This window comes from Squalius cephalus, assembly GCF_949319135.1.
Source record: "Squalius cephalus genome assembly, chromosome: 20".
Classification (NCBI taxonomy): domain Eukaryota; kingdom Metazoa; phylum Chordata; class Actinopteri; order Cypriniformes; family Leuciscidae; genus Squalius; species Squalius cephalus.
The window spans coordinates 28,408,189-28,426,572 of NC_137141.1; the positions used below are offsets into that span (position 1 = coordinate 28,408,189).

The 18,384-nt window shown below is 37.9% G+C and overlaps 1 protein-coding gene across 1 annotated transcript in view; it reads right to left on the reverse strand.

The window, feature by feature from the left end:
- Window positions 1-3,535: 3,535 nt before the first annotated feature.
- Window positions 3,536-18,384, reverse strand: part of crim1 (cysteine rich transmembrane BMP regulator 1 (chordin-like)) — a 112,599-nt gene continuing 97,750 nt past the window's right edge. The window contains exons 10-17 of the mRNA XM_079853428.1: window positions 17,384-17,505; window positions 14,269-14,481; window positions 13,967-14,182; window positions 12,358-12,579; window positions 12,048-12,236; window positions 9,287-9,403; window positions 8,061-8,248; window positions 3,536-6,774 (exon numbers count right to left, since the gene is read on the reverse strand). Coding sequence (XP_079709554.1) covers window positions 6,598-6,774; window positions 8,061-8,248; window positions 9,287-9,403; window positions 12,048-12,236; window positions 12,358-12,579; window positions 13,967-14,182; window positions 14,269-14,481; window positions 17,384-17,505 — 1,444 coding nt within the window. The 3' untranslated portion in view covers window positions 3,536-6,597. The remainder of the gene's footprint in view (window positions 6,775-8,060; window positions 8,249-9,286; window positions 9,404-12,047; window positions 12,237-12,357; window positions 12,580-13,966; window positions 14,183-14,268; window positions 14,482-17,383; window positions 17,506-18,384) is intronic.

Here is an 18,384-nt window from a genome sequence, read left to right on the forward strand (position 1 = left end):
TCCGGGGGCGGGGTTTATGTAAATTTTAGGGTTGGTGATGACACTTACCCTGGAGGAATGTTGTAGTCCTTACCAGCCGTTCGTTGTAGTCCTTAAAAAGCAATTTCTTTAAAAACAAATATCTCCCTTTGCTTTGAACTTTGGGCGTTGTAACTTTGCAGATGTTTTTTCTACATTACACACAACATTACACACTAAATAAAGTTAAAAAAGTGAAATCATAATCAACCACCCCTTTAAATATTATAGTGGGATTCAATAGATAATAGAAGGATCTTTGTAAGGATCTTTGTAAACATCTAAAAAATTTGAATGCTTAAATGCTTTTTAAATGTGTTTTTTTGGTTGTGGGACAGCAGTTTGCACCAATTCTGTCGAATGACCCCATATCACGTCATGTTTGCTAAATAAATGTAACTGAATCACTGCACTAAAGGTGTTAAAGGAATAGATGAAAATTACTTACCCGCTGTAGTTTCAAAAACAGCTTTCTTCTGTGAAAAACATGAGGAAATACGAGTGGGGCTGTGCCTGTCAAGCTTCAAAAACACCCAAACGTATCATAAACTATCATAAGAGCAATATTAGCCTACATGTGTGTTGTTTTCCAAGTCTTCTGAAGCCATGCGATAGCTTTATGAGATAAACAAACCGAAATTTAAGTTATTATTCGCTGTTTTCCACTTCAGCGGGCTGTTGAACGTTGTGAGTGACTGGATGTTTAGGCCTCACTACAGCCTCATTTCATTTTCGTCAATCCACAGGAATCCAATCAGATTTCAGATGTGCAATGTTCTGTTTAGAAACGTAAACTATGCAATCCTACTCACATGTCTTGATGACAAAACTTAAAAGAAAGATTTTTAAATAAATATTCATAATAGGCTAAAATGTAAACATGCATGAACATGTAGGCTAACTATTAACATTTGAAAAAACGAATGAATGCCTAAACTAAAACGTTTCAGAAAAAACGTACATGAACAATGTATAACAACATTTTTGTGCTAATGTTTTGAACACATTGTTAAATATATAACTTTAAACAAACGTTCTATTAACGTTACTGGAAAAACTGGAACAAATGTTCTGAGAAATTACAGGGAACCTGTAAACTAAACGTAGCTAGTTCAAGGATTGGATCAGTCTGATTGGAGAATGAATTACTTAGACTGCAAACCAATTCACTAAAAAAGATTTGACTCAAAAGGAGTCTTTCACAAATCGCTCTTCACTATATGATTCAGAAAACTTGAAATATAGCACGCAAGTTGTTTACTTTTATGATATTTGATAGTGCTTTTGTGTCATTGAGAGCTTGACAGCCTCAGTAAATTCTTATTTCTACTTTAAATATGTAATGAAAGTAAAATGTGATTTGTGAATGTTGTTACATGTTGTCGTTAAGTTCTGAATGTTTCAAAAGAACAAGCAAAATAAATCATGACCTCTATCCTTTTGACAATATAGCATAGCCTACCGGTCAAAAGTTCAGAAACATTATTTTTATTTTTTACGTTTTTGAAAGAAGTATTTGCATATTTTATAAATTAATATTGCTAATACGAGATAGTTCTTGTACAGATCATAAAACACAACTGTATGCCTTAAAAAAAAAAAAACAAGACTCAATTGTTTAAAAAGTATTTATTGTGCTGCAAAGAAACAAAATAATACAAGAAACTGGAAAAAAATCTGCTGTGCTACAGGAATTCTGAGTCAACTTTTCATCTACCTTTTTTTTTTTTTATAAATCTGCAGTTTCATGACCCATGTTGACAGTATTTTTATTATTTTTTACATAAAAATTAAACACCAGTAGTATACAAACTCCAGAAGGGTTGATATTTCATGTAGAAAGAAAGAATGAGAGGGTGGAGAGGGGACACAGGGACACATTTCTAGAAGTTTCCTGGGCTTCAATTTCTTGGAACAAATAAACTTGCTTAGCATCCTTTTCAAAATTGAACAATTGCGTACTCTCCGAAGAGGCAAAAAATAAAAAGAAAAGAAAAAAGAACAAACGGAGACACTCCATGAACTTTGAAACGCTCTTTGAGAGATTGGCACAACGCAAACATTTGTGATTTGAGCTGTGTCTTCCGCTAAGTTCAGTTTTTCTGCTCAACAATAAATTATTAAGGTCATAGACAATATATTACATCTCTAATTCTTACTCTCTCAAAACCTTTTTTGTATTTTTTTTTTTTTTATTCAATTTTTTTATTGTAAGTTTTGGCGAGTGACACTCAAGTATTTACAACAATACTTAGAGAATGCACAAAAAAAAAAAAAAAGACTCCACCCTGTAAGACCCAAATAAATGTGCAGGTCTGCCCGAATCAAATCTAGTCATTGGTGTTCGTCAGTTTTCATCTCAAGCACAGTGTGTTCAGAGGCAATGAGGAGGAAATGCTGTTTAGTGTGTGGAAATTGCATTTCAACTTGAAAGTGGGCTATGCACAGATTTCACATTGCTCATTAAATATGGATGGCATCTTGCTGAAATGCAGTTGAGTTTATTTTTGTAAAGGTGGTTGGGTCCTCCAGAGCAATGCTCTCTCCAGTGATCCATTAATAATTCTTGTTTACCGTCTCTCTGATGCTTTTTGATTGGCCGTGACCGAAAGACAGGACTACCAATCAATTGTTTAACTTCCACAAAACAGAAACGTGGTAAAGAATAAACAGGAGTGAAGGTCCAGATCTCTGTATTTAGCCTTAAATCCTCAAGAGCAAGTGCTTGTTTGTGAGTTAAAACTCATTAAGTGAATGATATTGTGAACATGTGTGTGTTTAAGTTCTGAAACAAACGTATCATCAGGAGACATATCTGGGACATATTTCAGCCCGACATCAAAAGAAAAAGAAAAAGAAAGAAAATAAAAGAGTAAACTATATTTTGGAATTGGGACATTATTTTCATGACAACTCAAGGGATAGTTCACCCAAAAATGAAAATTCCGTTATTAATAACTCATCTTCATGTCGTTACCCATAAGACTTTCGTTCATCTTCTGAACACAAATGAAGATATTTTTGATGAAATCTGATGACTTTCTGTCCCTCCATTGACAGCTACGCAACTATCACTTTCAAGCCCCGTAAAGGTAAAGGCATCATAAAATAATCAATGCGACACAATATTAATCTCCAAGGCATGTTGTGTTGATGCGAGAGCACACGTTGTTGCGTGCACGCACGTCAGAGATTAATATTTTGTAAATAAAGTGGTAAATTATATTTTTTGTGCATACAAAACTTAGGTAAAAACTTTTGTTAAAAGTGGTAGTTGCGTAGGCTGTCAATGGAGGGACAGAACTTTCATTTTCTATTCCTGTAATGAGAAAATATTGATGAAATATTTATATTAATGAAGTAAAATATGTCTACATCATGCCAGTATTTGCTGCATTGCATTTAATCTCTTCTGATTTTTAGAAAAGTGTCATAAAAATAATGTCACAATTGTCCTAAAAACAGCCTCCATTTTCTTTGTTCAAAATTTTATTTCTCTTCTCTTTTTTTTGCATTTGATTAAGGGATAAAATGTGACTTGGAAGTGTTTTCGCGAGATTCAAGAGACTATCGCTGCACAGGGTCCCACAAGGGCTTAGAAAAAGTCAAAAAAACAAGGGCAACTCTATTCTATTAAGAAGATTAGTTAGAAAACAAACCAAAACAAGAAAGAAACACAGGTTACTTTTCTCTCTCTATATAAAAGTGCCAAGTTGTATAGCTCTACAAACAATATCACATATAGATAAAGATACAACCAAGACAAACTATCACAAATCAACAGCCCCGCCCCTTCTCCCTCCCACTGCCCCTCCCCTTGCCCCGCCCCCTCACTTCAACAGCTTATGTCCATCAAACATTCCAGTAGTTCTGACACCTGAAGGGACTCATGACAGGAAACAATGAATCAAGAGCGTCATCGTTCAGCTGTCAGATCACAATGACGCTGCTTCACTTACAGAAACAAAGGCTTTGTTCACACTGCACACAAAATCCTTTTTTTTTTCTTTTTTTTAAAATCTGATCTATAGAATTGGCTGTCCACACTGTGCGAAAATTAGATTTCTTGTGGTTTTATATTTCACACTACAAAAACCATTTTGAGCCGAATAAGCCAAATAATCAGATTTTGGACCTGCCAAAGCCAAAGTGACTCTCATGGGCCCAAACCGTTCAGCTGAGCAAAGCTCAATGAGAAAACGAGAGGGGGGATAAAAAAATCAGACAAAAATAAAGGATAGAATGAGATGTTTGTCTTTTTTCTGTATCATCATCATCATCATCATCATCATCATCTGTGCTTTTTTACCACCAAACAAACACCAAACAAGAAAGGCAATGGAATGCCTGTCATCATCAGTTTGCCATTATATAAATCTCTCGTTTGGCTCAATCATAAATACATTCATTAGGAAAATGAACTAAGAACCTTACAGATGAAGAGAAGTCATGTGTGCGTACATGTGCGTTTGTGTGTGCACACTTGTACATACATGCGCGAACACATATACACACATACATATATACTCACATAATATTTCAGGTCTTTTCATTCTAGCAGTAATATGTACATAAATGTTCCTATAATAGCTTTGGATTTATTAAGCCAAATTTGTTCTCAGCTAGAAAACCAGAACACAAAGGTGCCTCAGTAACGTTTCGAAGCTTCCAGAAAAGGAGGCCGTTTCGTGAACAGTACAAATAAAGAAAATGGAAAACATTTATCCAAAAGCAGTATACGTTTGTCTCCAAAGCCCTACCAAAAATCATTCGATCAGATCCCTTGGACTTCATTCATAAAACTCTGGCAATTTTGCGTAAATCATTCGTAGAACTCGTAAATTGTCAGCAATTTGCAACTTTTTGTGTATTACCAGTATTGTATGTAGTAATCATTCATAAGATCATGTATACATAGTTTTCAGACAATTTAGAAGCTTTGCCATGAAAATTGACAAAACACTGCTTTGTGAATCTTTGTTACTTCATACATTTTTGGTAACTTGCAGAAATGCAGAAATACTAGTATTTAGCAATATGTCCATTCGTATGAAAACTGCCGACAATTCAGAATCTTTTGTGAAATCGTTCGTTAAATGATTCGTACGACAATTTACTTGAACTTTTTTGTGTGTAAATTATTCCATTTTTGATAGTACTATTTTTGGAAATTTTGCGTATTCACTATTTTTCTGCTTACATCTCTAGCGTAAAATGGTGTAAGTGGTTTCGTTGAACAATTTACACAAACATTACTACATTTTTGAAACTCAAGAATGTTTTTACAGACGATTTACAGAAAAAAATCCGTTCTGCTCGCATTTTTAGGAATAAGGCCATTTGATTCTGTGTTTTCTTGGTAAATGTTTCTTAAAAGACGCAAACGATACTCACTACTGGTTTTCATTCCTACAAAATGAGGTTTACAGAATCAAAGCAAAAGAAAAGCGGCACTTGTAAAGCATAGCCTCAAATCCAAACCACTATCGCTATGTTCTTGCATCTCGTGACACAATCCTCGGATTCGTTTCAGGAAAATATATATTTGCTATAGGAGTGTCATTCTCTCCTTAGTTGTGGGAGAAAGAGCAAATGGTGTTTGTATGATTAACTGGGAAAATGCTCGTACGTGTAGGCAGAAATACAACATATAGAGATCCCACACATCCATTGACAGGAAGAACTCATGTCCACAGAGCAGAGCTTACTCTGTTTTCCTCCTTTTGTCTTTACAAGAGAAATAAAAAATGGCCAAACTCACCCACAGCACTGGGGAAATCTTACAGTAGCATCTCCTACAAAAAAAAAAAAAAACGCATCTGTAGCAACAGACTTTTTTTTTTCTTTCGCCTGATTTTCCCTCTTTTTTCCCTCTACCCATCTCTTTGCTGTGCTCCATAGACAGTCCAGCGTCTCCTCTGTCTCTGGGAAGTGAACGTCCCTCCTCGGCCTCATCTAGGCGCATCAGGTACCGCAGACAGAGAAGCTTTGGTTCAGCGTTAAGTGTTCACACAAGCACTTGTGTCAAAAAATGATCACTCCTAAAATCATTTCTCTCTTTTCCAACAAAAGGTAGGAATGCAGGAAAAATATTGTTAAAAAAACAAAACAACAAACAAACAAAAAAACGCCCCACTTTTCCTAATCCCAAAGATGTACATTTGACTTCACGATTACCTTCAACTTGTGCCTGAACATCCACGAAATCTCACGCTCACACAAAAAGATGCTCACCTATCATACCTCTGATTCACAAAAATATTCTGGAAGAGTCCTCTCCAATTTAACACTCTCACTCCGTAATGGTTCGGTTACATAGGTGCGGCTTCCATCTCCTGTTGAGACTTCTGGGTGTCGACGTGTGATATATTTTTTTGATTTGCTTGGAGTGAATTATGTGACTATTATAATTGTTATTCTGCATCAGGGTCTCTTCTCTGCCCACTTGCTTTGGTGGCTTTGTCCGTCTCTACAATTTTAAAGTAGGTGTCCATGTGCCGCAAAGGTCTGGCAGCTGAACACGGGCTCAGTCTCTCTCTTTCTCGTTCACTCACTCTCTCTCTCTCTCTCTCCTGTTTCTCACGCGGTCTGGTAGAAGTTGTCAGCTTGCAGGTTGTTGTGTTTCTGCATGCTGTAGTAACCGCTGTATCTTGAGTCGGGATCCGCAATGCGGAGCATGCGTTGGGAGCTGTCCACTTGGACCTTCGTCCCCTTCTGGCAGTCCACATACACCAGCTGGTTATTGAGACACGTGGTCTATACAGCAGATATGAGAGGACAAAGAACAAAGTGAGTCTTGGACCACAGAGGGAATTTTCCATACGCATGGAACTAAAGGTTGGAATACACTACAGGACTTTTGCCCAGATTTGCAGTCTCAAGCATTTGACGCTAGATGACAGATGACAGGCGCGTGTTTTTGCGCGAACGACTTGAAAGTCTAGTAGTGTGTGATACTTATTCATGTAGTGTATGTGATATATTCAAATACATGAAAGTCATGTAGTGTATTCCAGCCTTAAGTACCATTTTGGGAATGGAAATAAAGTTAATAAAAAAATAAAAATAAAAAAAGCACATAAAATTACTAAAACGCCTTAAATTGCAATAAAATCTTAAAAATATACAAATAAAAGCTCATTTAAAATGTTAAAATATACTATAATTGTACATAAATAATACTAAACTAGCACTGCTAAACTAAGGATCTATTCGCTCTCTCCATAAAGGCCCGTTCACACCAAGGACGAAAACTATAAAGACAACAAAAAAGATATAGTTCTCAAACTCGTTAAACTATAACGATAACGGCACAGTGAAACTATATAGTTGGAATCACTTTCAGAGTGATTTTATCCAGCTGATGAACGATATTTTTTTTACAGCCAATCAGAATCTGTAATGCTTTTAATGAGCTCGAGCATTTAAAGTGACAGACAAGCATGCGCTTAGAATTAACAGAATGATATTGTCCGCTGGTGTGGATACTAATATAGTTATCTTTCTTGGTGTGAACTGGCCTTAAGGCCTATAAACCTTCAAACATTTTTCAAAACTTTCAAGTCAAGTCAAGTCAAGTCAAGTTTATTTATATAGCGCTTTTCACAACATAGGTTGTATCAAAGCAGCTTCACAGTAATAAATTAAAACAATACATCAATGTTTGTTTCTAGTGGAACGTCCACGTTTGGTAATGCTGATCAATAGTATCCTTGATTGATTAAATTAAATTAAATATACCCAAATATCCCCAACTGAGCAAGCCAAAGGCAACAGTGGCAAGGAACCGAAAAACTCCATCAGGTGACCTAATGGAGAAAAAAAAACCTTGGGAGAACCCAGGCTCAGTCGGGGGCCAGTTCTCCTTTGGCGTTTATGAACTAGAGGTCGGATTTAACTGTAAGATTAAAAGTATTTCACACAAATCCATCTATGCAAACATTCAGTTAATTCCATTCATTGTTGCATTCAAATTGCAATTCTGCATCTTGTTCAAATTGTGATTTTATCCATGTATTGAATTGTGATGAATTGCCATGCACCTTATTGGGCGTGCGGTAGCAAGGCATAGGAATCCACTGCTTCCGCTGGTTGACCAACAGCAGGGCGGCGATAGTGAGCATCATCATTAGGATGGGCAATGCCACCCAGGCCCAGTGCAGACCAGCATCCTCGCTGCGCAACGGCGTCTTGCCATCTAGGTAGGGCATCTGCAGACTTCCAAAGTCACCTGAAACAACCCACAACGCAACTGTTGGCATATTTTGCACCTGATAGCAGTGACTCATTAAGCATTGACTCACTGGGGTGATTTAGAACAATTCAAAATTCAATCTTGCCATATGAAATGCAAATATGGCTTGATTGTAAAGTAGGAAATGTCAGACGTCTATATCAGCAATTAAGGCAAATGCCAGTCTTGACAGACAGACTCCCACTCACATCAGCCTTAACTAAAGAAACGCATGAAAAATCAAGTAGAAATTACAGATTGCTATCAGAGAAAATCAAAAGAAACAAACAGCCAGCTTTGTGAAACTCTTGACAGTGACGTTTCTATTGCACAAGTACATGAAATTGTTCAAAGACATCATAATTAGTTATAAACATTTAATCTATAAACTGAACTCTTTCCCCGCATTCTTAAGAAAAAGTGGCCCAGCCAGCGCCAGCATTTTTGATCATTTTCACAAAACTTTGATGGCCCCCAGAATATTATGTTGTATGAATATCTGAACATACAATATATAAAAAGAAAGAACAGAGCATCTGCCTTTAAACAAAAAAAAAACATTTTATTATAGCTACATGCATTCTTTTTTATCAACTGTTGAATAAGGGTAAGTTTCATAACGTGTGTCATCATCATAGTGTTGTGTCATAAATCCCAGAAAATTTCGTCATTGGCGGGAAAAGAGTTAATCTTAAGTTTGTAACTTAGTATCTTAAGTAAAACAGCTTAACAATTGACTATCTAAGTAACTTTTTAAACAAGATTCTCTTCAAAATTACAATCAGATTGAACCAGAATACTGACTATAGAAGAAGACTGTTTACTAAAGCTAGCAATAGCACCCCTTGTGGCAACGCTGAGATACACATTGAATTATAAATTGGATTTTGATAGATTTTGGTTTATAACATGCCCATTCCATTTAACAAAATTAAGACTGATTCAAGTCTGTCTGAGAAATCAAGTATTTTCAGCAATTCACTAAAGACAACACAACAAAGATTTACTGTCTATGTATAATTTTCTCATACGAACCTCTGAACTGTGGCATTATATCGTTTTCGCTATGAGTCGGCCAGGCTGGTTGATGTCTCTGCTTGTCTCCCCGTTGGTCCGTCTTCTCGATGGGCACGTTTGTGGGAGCGTAGCTCTCTGTAATTAAAACATCAGAGACATGGGTACACAAAGAATGAAACAAAGAGAGAAGAGTGTGTTACAGAAAAACATACACACACACACACACACACACACACACACACACACAAAAAAGCACATAATACAAATTGTAACTACATTAAGAGGAGTTGAGAAGTGCCCACTCAGAACAAACAAGATTCGGGTCAGTGTGAAATTGCGGGCCGTGGTCTAATTAAAAGCTCATCTTCAGAGCTGTATCTTTGAATGTGAAAGCACCAAAGGATGAGTGATTACCCAGAGTGCACACGACACCACTCTCAACCCACTCACTGATCCAGAGCCAAGTGACACAGCAATAAAGAGGGCCGTGATCAATGACATTATCTCCCAAATGCAAAGAGAGCTAATTTAGCCTCTGTCCAGCTTCGACTTAATCAATTCTTTTAAATGATTCATCTCAACGAGTCCGTATTTAGACGAAAGACCCATTCAATTAGAGAGAATGTTCTAAGTAAACATTGCTTTAAGAGAGCCAAAGAGAGAGAGAGAGAGAGAGTCAGTGAGATTAAAAGAGAGCATGAAAAAGAGAGGGAAACGTATGAGCAAAACTGCAGGGTACTTAGATAAGAGATTTATTCTAGTCAGTTTATGCGGGAAAAAACGTGCAAACAATTTGCGAATAAAGCAGCTATTACCTCCAGTAACATGATGTATTGTAGAATGAAAAAGAATATTTAGTGGGAAATAATGTAGGGCAGGGTTTGATTTGATCCATCAGGATTTGATTGAGTAGTAAAAAAATATGTTATTGGTTAAACTCATTTGCCCTGCCCGCTTGATTATGTCAGCAGAACAGAAAAATAGTAACCAAATTGCTTATGGAGCATTGACAGAAGTTGGTCTTGCAGGATGTTTTGATACCATTCTTTATTCATAGCAGTGTTTTTGGGCAGAATTGTGAGAGAGGTCCATGCCTTTGGATGAAAAGCAACCCCAAACATGGATGGTCTCAGGATGCTTCACTGTTGGCACAGCACAGGACTCATGGTAGCGTTCACCTTTCCTTCTATGGTCAATCGATTTTCCAGATGTCCCAAACTTCATCAGAGAAAATAACTGCACCAGTCCTCTACTATCCAATTTTTGTGTGTGCAGAATTTCAGTCTGTCCTGGATGTTTTTCTTGGAGAGAAGTGGCTTCTTTACTGCCCTTCTTGACAGCAGGCAATTGTCCAAAAGTCTTGGCTTCAATGTGCATACAGATACACTGACAGTCGCATGCTGCCAATACTGAGCAGCTCTGCCCTGGTGACAGGGTTCCATAGCCGACTCCTCGGGAGAAGACAGTCCTGGCGCTTACTATACACTCTGGGACGCCCTGAAGCCTGTTGAACCTGAACCGGTAAATGGTTCTCTCAGGTGCAATATTCTTTGCAGCAACTTCCTCACATATGAGGCCATTTTGATGCAAAACGATCATGGCTGCACGCTTTCTTTGGAGGTAACCATTGCTAATACAAGAACACAAAGATTGGAAGCACTTCTTCCCTCCTTTTACAGCAATCAGTCTGCTCTTATAAAACCAATCAGAAAGATTTTACTGAACAGTACTTGTTCACACTTTCCCATGTGCTGATGACATGATTAGTGAAATGATGTCAGCTGGTCATTTTGTGAGATGGGCAAAAACAGTGAAATTTGGGCATTTATGATAAAATTAAGTTTTTGGCCAATTAAGCTTTTTGCAATTATTTAAAATACATCTGATCAATCTGCACAATAATATAGAAACGTAAGCCCCTTTCACTCAGCAATCCTGGTAAATTACAGCAAAATTACCCGAATGACTTTACCAGTGAAAACACAAATATGCTGTTCACACAAGCAACGGCGTTCTGGCTTTTTACCGTTAAGAGACCATTAACACATCAGCACCAAAATAGCGGTAAATTCTGTGATTTCAGTCATCGGAAATTATCTTTAAACTCTGCACTGTTTTCAAAATTCGCCCGCACGAGGAGAAGCGCTTTAGTTTCACTATCTGTTCAGTTTGACAAAATCTTTTGACGTCTGAGTGACAGGCATAAGGGGATGATCAAACAGAACGCGTTTTAAACACGATATGCGCATAATAGTATCCAACTGCAGAGCCGCAGCACTGATGAAAGGAAAAGAAGGCTGGCCCTGGCTGGGCCTTGAGCGCGGCATGCTGAAAAAGCTGCGAGATGTGGCGAAAAGGTAAAAAATGTCCATCTAGTGCATATTTACATAGAAAAACTACTAAAAGGCAACACAGCTTACTGTAAACAGTGCAGAGAAATCATGTCATCTCCATGAAAACTTTATGATTGGCCCAAAGCAGACTCTAAATTGGCAGAAACGATTAACTGGTATTTTTGAAAAGGTCCTGTTTTTTTCTTCTTTTTTTTCCTGTTCACACATGATCTCTTACCGGTAACTTACCAGTAAAGACTGGGCTAATATTAATCAACACCACAACAACTGAAGCAGCAAACTTGATGTCACCGATAATACTTTTGGCCACGTCTGTATAGTAGATCTGTAATGTGTTTACCACGCAGATTCACTTTCCCTCAGTCTGTTCTACTCTGATCATCAGATCTAATCTCTATCTGAACACACAGCCCATAAGTCCTGACCTGGACACATGGGGCAGCAGCTGCCCTCCACGGTGACCGGCTGATGGCAGGGTAATGCAGGACAGCTGACAGTCGAGCAGAGGGTCTGGCCTTGCAGGCAGTAGCAGTGAGTGCAGCTGTCAATGTCCCATCGCTCCTCATCCATGTACGTCTTCCCGTTGAAATGACACACGGCCCTCGGCGTGGCATCTGGTGAAGAGGTGGGATAAATGCTCGGTCATAACCGTGTCATAAACACCCACATATGATCAAAAGGCAACTAAACTGGGCTGTCTGATCTTAGGGCAATATGATCTTCAGCTGTGCATACCTAGACAGTATGGGCAACACTGGCCCTTTCTGAGCACAGGCCGGGCGCAGTTGACCGGTGGGCACGACTCGGAGAAGCAGCTGATGGCTCCATCTAGACACACACAACTGGAGCAGACATTCGGCTTCCAGGACTCAGCGGCCAAGAAGATATCACCATCTTCATTCCTGCAGTAGCTGGGCATGCTGTCGTTACTGGGCGTCTGAGGGGTGACTGGGTCATCTGAAGAGAGACATATAAATGGATTTATTACAATACTAGTCATTTCTTAAACATAATGTGACATATTCTAGAGTGAAATAGAGCAAAACTTTATTTTATCCATTGGGAACTGATTATGAAAAGTGGGCAATTCTAAAATGGAGCCAGACCTGTATTCACAGATTTATTCTTGTGCACCGGAAACTCGTTTAACATGCCGTTATTCTCTTAAGTTTGGGGACGGTAGGATTTTTTAATTTCTTCAATTATTTGATCAAAAATACAGTAAAACAGTAATATTCTGAAAAAGTATTATAATTTAAAATAACTGTTTTCTATTTAAATACACATTAAAATGTAGTATATTTCTGTGATGTCAAAACTGCATTTTCATTGCTCCAGTCTTCAGTGTCACATGATCCTTCACAGTCATTCAATACTGAAAACAGTTGTGGTGCTAATGTAAATATTTTTCATGGAAACCATGATACATTTTTTCAGGATTCTTCGATGAATAGAAAGTTCAAAATAACAGCATTTACTTTTGAAATAGACATATTTTGTAACATAAATGTCTTTACTGTCACTTTTTATGAATTTATTGCATCCTTGCTGAATAAAAGTATATATATATATATATTTATATATACACACTTTTTATAAATATAACAACAGTTCTTTTGAAACAGGCCTCCAAATTGCAAAGGCCTTGATTTCAGTGACATCCAGTTGAAAAGCTTAAATTAATTTGACAGTCAACAATTACAGTAAAGCTTTGAATTTTAGCTGAAAATTAGCCAATATTTACAAGTTAAGCATATTTATCTGGGGATGTATTTTCTCCATATTAAAGTGAGAGTGATACATTTATAACGCGGTTTCTCTTCTAACTGAAGCAAGAAATGTCAACATACATTGACTAAAACATAAAAACACATAAATATTCATAGCAACTCAAACAATACAAGCTTGAAACATATCTTAATCTCCCCCTTTCATTTACAAAGCTGAAAATGATTTCAGTGGCATTGAAGAGCAAAAAGAAGTATTCTATAGTTTAGTTGCAGAAACATTTTCTGAAATGTGATCCATTCTATTCCTCTGTCATCCCTTCGGCTCATCGTGTGGATCATGTACTCCAGCGCCCATGCAGTATTCATCATTTCCAAAAAACCCATGCATTATGCACATTCACATTTTGTTAACTTTCCTCCAGTCAAAGGTGTCTCATATGCCTCTATGCTCCCTCACAATGATGAATCTTTTAATAAAAAATGATGCCCGTAATTCTTCTCATACAAGATCCAAATATCACAGCCACTTTTACTTCTCTTTGACCTTGTTTTTGGTAAGTTAGAGCAGGTCTGATGACCTTTTTCAAATGTAAAGGTTTTTGTTGACAGCACACCTGGACAGTGAGGGCAGCAGGAATCCTGCGTTCTGATTGGACTGTGGCAGAGGAGGGGCGGGCACACCTCCGTCTCACAGAGCACACGTCCGCTGTGGCAGGTGCACTGAGTGCAGGAGTCAATGTTCCACGTCTCTCCCTCCACAAAGTACTCTCCACCCGGGGCCAAACACACGGACGCCTCACTCAGCTCTGGCTTATGGGAACTGGACTCTTCTGAGAGAGATAATCAATATTTGAACATGTAAAAGGCATCTTTGAGTATCTACGGAGATTGTCAGTATGTTGCAGTGTTGACTCACCTGGGCAGGTGGGGCAACAGTGGCCGGGTCGGATGGTGGGGTTATCACAGGGGGGCACCGGGCAAGAAATAAGGGCACACATTTCTCTCCCAGCATGGCAGTAACAGTCCCTGCATCCGTCATGCCAGCTCTGCCCATTCTCGTGCCTGCGGCCATCCATAGACAGGCAGGAGCCCAATTTCACTGCTGGAGCCACAGACGACGAACTCTGATCTGCACGGAGAAACAAATGAGTGAACAATAAACACAGCAGCTGCCTTTCTGCCTTCATAGAGCCTACACAAATACTGTGGCAGAACCACGATGGTCAGGTGGTGCTTTGAATGAACCAGTACGTACTGAATGATTCAACCTTTTGTGTACGTGTAATGGTCACTGTGATTTTGCCAAGTAAGACATGTTCCTGGATCAACATTCCTGTCTGAAAATTTTGTCCTAACCCTATCCCTACCCCTAAACCTAACCCTACCCATAACTTGGGAAATGATAGGCGAATAACACTGATGTAGAAACACCTAACCCTGGTTTTAAGCCTAAACTTGACATAAACTGTACACTTGTCCCTTAAAACGGATTGGTTGATTGCAATGTTGTTCCAGAGTCGACACAGATGTTGAAACATGTTGTACTTGGTGAAATCACGTTCATCAGTGTGTAATACAGCTGTCTGTGAATGTAAAAGGTCTACAAAGTGCAAGATTAATGGGGTTGTTGTCTCCCAAAAGAAAGAACCAATTCTGAACTGCCTGAAAGGATTTGTCAGTAATTCCTGTCTTACTTTCTGCGCAAATCTATGTAGGTTTGTAACAAATTTGCATAATGCCATACAGTCTTCATTGGCTGCTTGCGAACAACGTCTACTTTGACCCGCCATCAAACACTGTAGTTTAGTTGGTGTTGTTGATATGTGGAGAAGAAAGCAAATTGACTTTGCATGTACTTGTACTTCCAAAGGAATTGTACTTCGATTATTATGGTTTGTATCACTGTGAGGAGCTGAAATTTAGATATGGTAATGGACGTGTAGTTTCCGACAAGTGCTGTAAGTGGTAAAACAGTCACAGACTGGGCCATCTGACCAATCAGAGCAGAGTAGGCTCTCGGAAAGGAGGAGTTTAGAGAGACTGGATTCTTTATTGAACTGTTTCAGACACTTTGAGAAAAGAGGTGATGCTGCAATGTATATTATGAGAAAATTAAAGTGTTTTTTGATTTTTTATGTATGTAAACCTATTGTAGGAGACCTGATTTTTTTTTTCAAAATAGCTTTTGCGTGGTAAACAAAAATGCCGTGTTGGGTCGCCACTTGATGCCAACTGTAAAATCTGGGTTGAGAACTTCTGCTTTGCAGTGAAAGCAGATCATAATTAAAATGCATTTAGAGGATGTTTTATTTATGACACAGAGCAGATGTTTGTTTAGAGTCAAGTCTTGATGGATTATTTGGCATATTAATAGTGAAACGGGAAAGCCAGAGGATTCCCTGAATAATTTTTGCATTTATATTCCAGACATTTGACCTCTTCAGTGAAACATTTTCACTGGCTGCTCCACAAACAGCATGAAATGACAAAATATGCAAGCAATGCTTTGCACGCTCCAAACCCCACAGCACAAAACATTCTCAAATCTCATTCTATCTGCCAAGAGCGTCACCTCTCACTGCCTCTCTATAACAGCGGCACGGCTCCAGCCAGACCCCAGTCAATATCACAGAACCATTTCACATTGATTAAAATCCTGTCTGGGTGATATAAGGAGGATTCACGTTTCAAAAATTCAACGTGAGAGAGATTAAAATAAGGGTATTTTTCCTCACGCTCTCGTCTCATTAAAACGGACCGAGCTTGTGAATATCGCACGTGCCGGCTTCATTATTGAAGATGAATCAAATGAGGACACAAGAGCCGTATGAATAATGGAGGAGTGTGAGTAACTGTGGGCCTGGCTTTTGTATGTACAACAGGTGGCCCTCAAAATAAATGGGAAATATGGGAAAGGGGGATGAGTCATGCTGGAGACCATGTCTCGGTCTCTGTGAACACGAAGCCCAGCAGTGCTCTATGTGCACATGGCTCACACTTAAAAATTACAGAATGAACACCTCAGCATATCGATTCAGCTATATGGGGCCAATGTACTATAGCACTAGATCACCTCTGGCCATGGAGGGGAAAAAAATCCATGTTAGTTGTCTAAATCAAGACATATTTAGGCATTAAAACAGATTTCGCTTATCCATTAAAGCAATAAGACATCAAATACAGTGATTTTACCAAGAATGTTCATGTGTCTGAAAAAATAAAATAATAATAATAATTGCATGGCCTTGAGCGGCTTATTGTGTATGAGAAAAGTCACCAATCTGTAACAAATTATTATAATTATTAATGTTATTAAACCGAATAAACAATTTTGAAAGTAATGTAGTTCATTACAGTGTTGTTATGGTTAACAACATCTACAGCTGGAAAAAAATGTAATTAGATATGCAACATTAAAATAAGCTTAAGTTATATAATTACTAAAACTATAACTGATGTATAAATAAATAAAAGCTAAATAGAAATATAAAACTATTAAAATTTTACTCAAAATGAAACTGAAAATATATATATATATATTTAAAGCTAATTCAAAATATTCACTTGCTTGGTTCATTTACTAATTAGTGAGTGATTGATAGCAACGTAACAACTAGAATTAAAATGATGTGCATTATCAGCTGTGCATTTATCCTAAAATTATGTCAAATGTGGCTCATCCTCGGAGTTAAAGGGATAGTTCACCCAAAAATGAAAATTATCCCCTACTTTAGTCTCCCTTAAGCCATCCTAGGTGTATATGACATTCTTCTTTCAGCAAAAAACACAATCGGAGTTATATTAAAAAATATCCTGGCTCTTCCAAGCTTATTAATGAGAGTGAATAGTAACTTAGATTTTGAAGCCCCAAAAAAGAGCATCCATTCATCATAAAATGAGGGTGAGTAAACTATGGGACACTTTTCATTTTTGAGTGAACTAACCCTTTGAGATGGGATCTATCATTTTCCTATAAGAACCAAATAACACAGAACCATACTTTTAAATTTATATATAATACTTTTGCTTACCTCTACACTGACAAATCAGACAGCCCAACTCATCATGCTGGAAGCCCATTGGACAGGCCTTGTCACATGGCAACTCGGGGCATTTCTTACAACGGCAGGTGTCACAACCATGTTTGTTCTTACTGGCAAGAGAACATGAGAACAAGAAAGCTTAAAAGAGAAAAAAGTAATAAAATAATACATAAATAGTATAGTATACAATAGTACTTTTATATAACAATAATACTTTTTTATAAATTATGTATGTGCAAATGATATAGAAAGTCCAGTCATACTGTATCTGTATTCTAAGGGGCCTTTCACACAGAACATGTTTTTTGCATTCCACTGTCCTACTTTTCCAACGTTTTTCTATGTAAACATGCACCAGACGGACATATTTTAACGTTGTGCTCGCGTCTTTTGCAGTCTGACACATGAATCTAAAAAATTGCGGAAGTTAAAATGAGTTTAACTATTAAAAAAGGCTTCTCAAGACCTTGTGTTATTTTCCCATTTCACTGCTCACGTTTTGCATTTTTCAAAGCAAAAAAAGGTTCTAGCTGACAGAGATTACCACATTTTTATTTGTGGATTGCTGGATCCACACCACCAGGTGTCAGTATTGATTCAGAATGGCTGTTATATTGGCCAGCGCAACATACACAAATATGACTTAGTGCACCTTTAAAATAACTCTTCAAAACATATGGACTTCATAAAGAGTCAGTACACACACTCAGCACACTTTGTCATTGGCACATCAAAGCTTGGCATTATACACCAGGTGCCAAAGACACGGTCCAATGTCATCCGTTAACACTGGAACAGAGAGCGAGAAGGAGAGAGAGGAAAGAAAGAGAGAGTCTTTGTTGACCTTACATGAAGTCCTGTCAGCAGATGGCACATTAAAGATGACTAACCAAACCGACCGATCAAAATGCTCCTTGAAGTCCAAGGCACCTTCCTTGGAGAACAAACTCTTGCAGACGCACTGGCCTGAACCCCAACTGCCCATCTCA